At 52.3% G+C, this 1,622-nt stretch overlaps 1 protein-coding gene across 1 annotated transcript; it reads left to right on the top strand.

The window, feature by feature from the left end:
• The first annotated feature begins 385 nt into the window (after positions 1 to 385).
• Positions 386 to 1,009, top strand: LOC149819646 (calmodulin-binding protein 25-like). The gene has a single exon (XM_089983454.1). The coding sequence runs from the start codon at positions 386 to 388 to the stop codon at positions 1,007 to 1,009; it is 624 nt and encodes a 207-aa protein (XP_089839580.1).
• Positions 1,010 to 1,622: the final 613 nt, after the last annotated feature.

Here is a 1,622-nt window from a genome sequence, read left to right as displayed (position 1 = left end):
GGGGTTATTAGCTCCTTCAAGAAGCTATAAATTTCTCGCTTTTGCTCGTGTTTGGCCGTTTGGCTGAGTGTTTTTTTCGTCTTCCTCTCTTTCGCACTCTCTTGCGTGTTCTAAAGCTTCTCCGGGAGGCTTCTTTCGTTTACTCCCGCGGAGTCGCCTAGACTATTCCCTCTGACCCGGTTTCCTGGACTCGGTTACCAACATTCCGTCTCGGTTCCTGACCGATACCGAGTGGTTTGAACTCTGAACTGCGGTCTACTTATCAGGAAGGAAGCAGAGGTGCATTGGTTCTCCAATCGCTAATTTAACTAAATTTCGAGATTTTTTTTTGGAACTCTGGCCGTGAAGTTTCTGACGGGAAAGGAAAGGAAGAGTTAAGAAATCAATGGCGTCCCAGAACTGCTCAAGCCTCGACACGTGGGCCTTCCGGCCTTCGCTGACCGTCGATTCCTGGTTCTCGGAGGCATTCATGAGCCGTGAGACCGATGCCCTCACTCGGGCGCTCCAGCTTGAGATCTGCAACTCTGACTCCCTCGCCTCCCTTCCCAAGCCGAACGCCCTCACCACCACGAGTGCCACCAGCTCCGAGACGGACGGCCCCCTCCTCCCTTCCGCCCGCCGGACCACCGTTGCCCCTCTGCCCACCGGGCGGATCTCCAAGAGGAAGTCCCGGGCGTCGAAGAAGACGCCGACGACGTTCATCAACGCCGACCCCGCCAATTTCCGCCAGATGGTCCAGCAGATCACCGGAATCCGGTGCCCCACGGCCGTCGGAATCTCCCCCATCCTGAAACCGGAGCTGCAGAGGCCGCAGGCCGGCTTTCACGTCGGAGCCGCAGCGGGAGGCTTCCTTCCCACCCTCGACACGTCGGCGTTCCTGCTGAACCAGTCCGGCTCGGTGCAGCCGGACCGGTTGGCCTTCGTCTCTTCCATCCCGGACAACCCGATCCTGGACTTCGCCACCTTCCCAACGTCCTTCCCCACGTTGGAATCTTGGCGCGTTATGTGATTTAACTTTATTTTCTTTCTTCCTTCCTTTATTTTATGCATCTTTTTTTTTGTTTATTGGTAGGAGAGGTTTTACTTCGGGGTCAGACTCTGTTTTTTTTGTAGATATGCATCCTTTTCAGAGTTGTATCAAGTGGAACTTAAAAATCTCTCTCTCTCTCTCTATCTCCAATTGTTTGTGTGATTGATTTAAAAAAATGAAATTGACTATAAAGTCAAAAGCAAGGGGTGAGCGTTGGGAGGTGAGACCATTTGGCGTGGGATTTGACTTTGTGGAGTCCGCAGTTTGGTCATTCCCTTCGTATGGTCAGACAGCAGCTGCAGAGTGGTTGGGTTTGTAGAGTGGGGTCGGAGACTCTCTCTCTCTCTCTCTCTCTCTCTCTCTCTGATGACGATATTCCTCACGTATGTGTGATGCAAGTTGGGGGAGGGAATGTACCCTCATCATCATATGGCCGGCTAACCCCGTCTTCTTTTTTCATGAAGGGCAGAGAAACAACTCTGGATCAGAGACCTAGTCCGACTGGCTCAGATTGCCTTCCCAACGATGTAACCCCCCTAGCGCTAACCAAAGGATAAACCCTTCAAACAAATGGAGAAAAAATTGGATCCCT

The sequence above is a fragment of the Nuphar pumila genome, chromosome 12, assembly GCF_984573655.1.
Source record: "Nuphar pumila chromosome 12, dmNupPumi1.hap1.1, whole genome shotgun sequence".
NCBI lineage: Eukaryota > Viridiplantae > Streptophyta > Magnoliopsida > Nymphaeales > Nymphaeaceae > Nuphar > Nuphar pumila.
The sequence above is the reverse complement of the archived record's forward strand: the minus strand, read 5'-3'. Positions and strand labels throughout refer to the sequence as shown.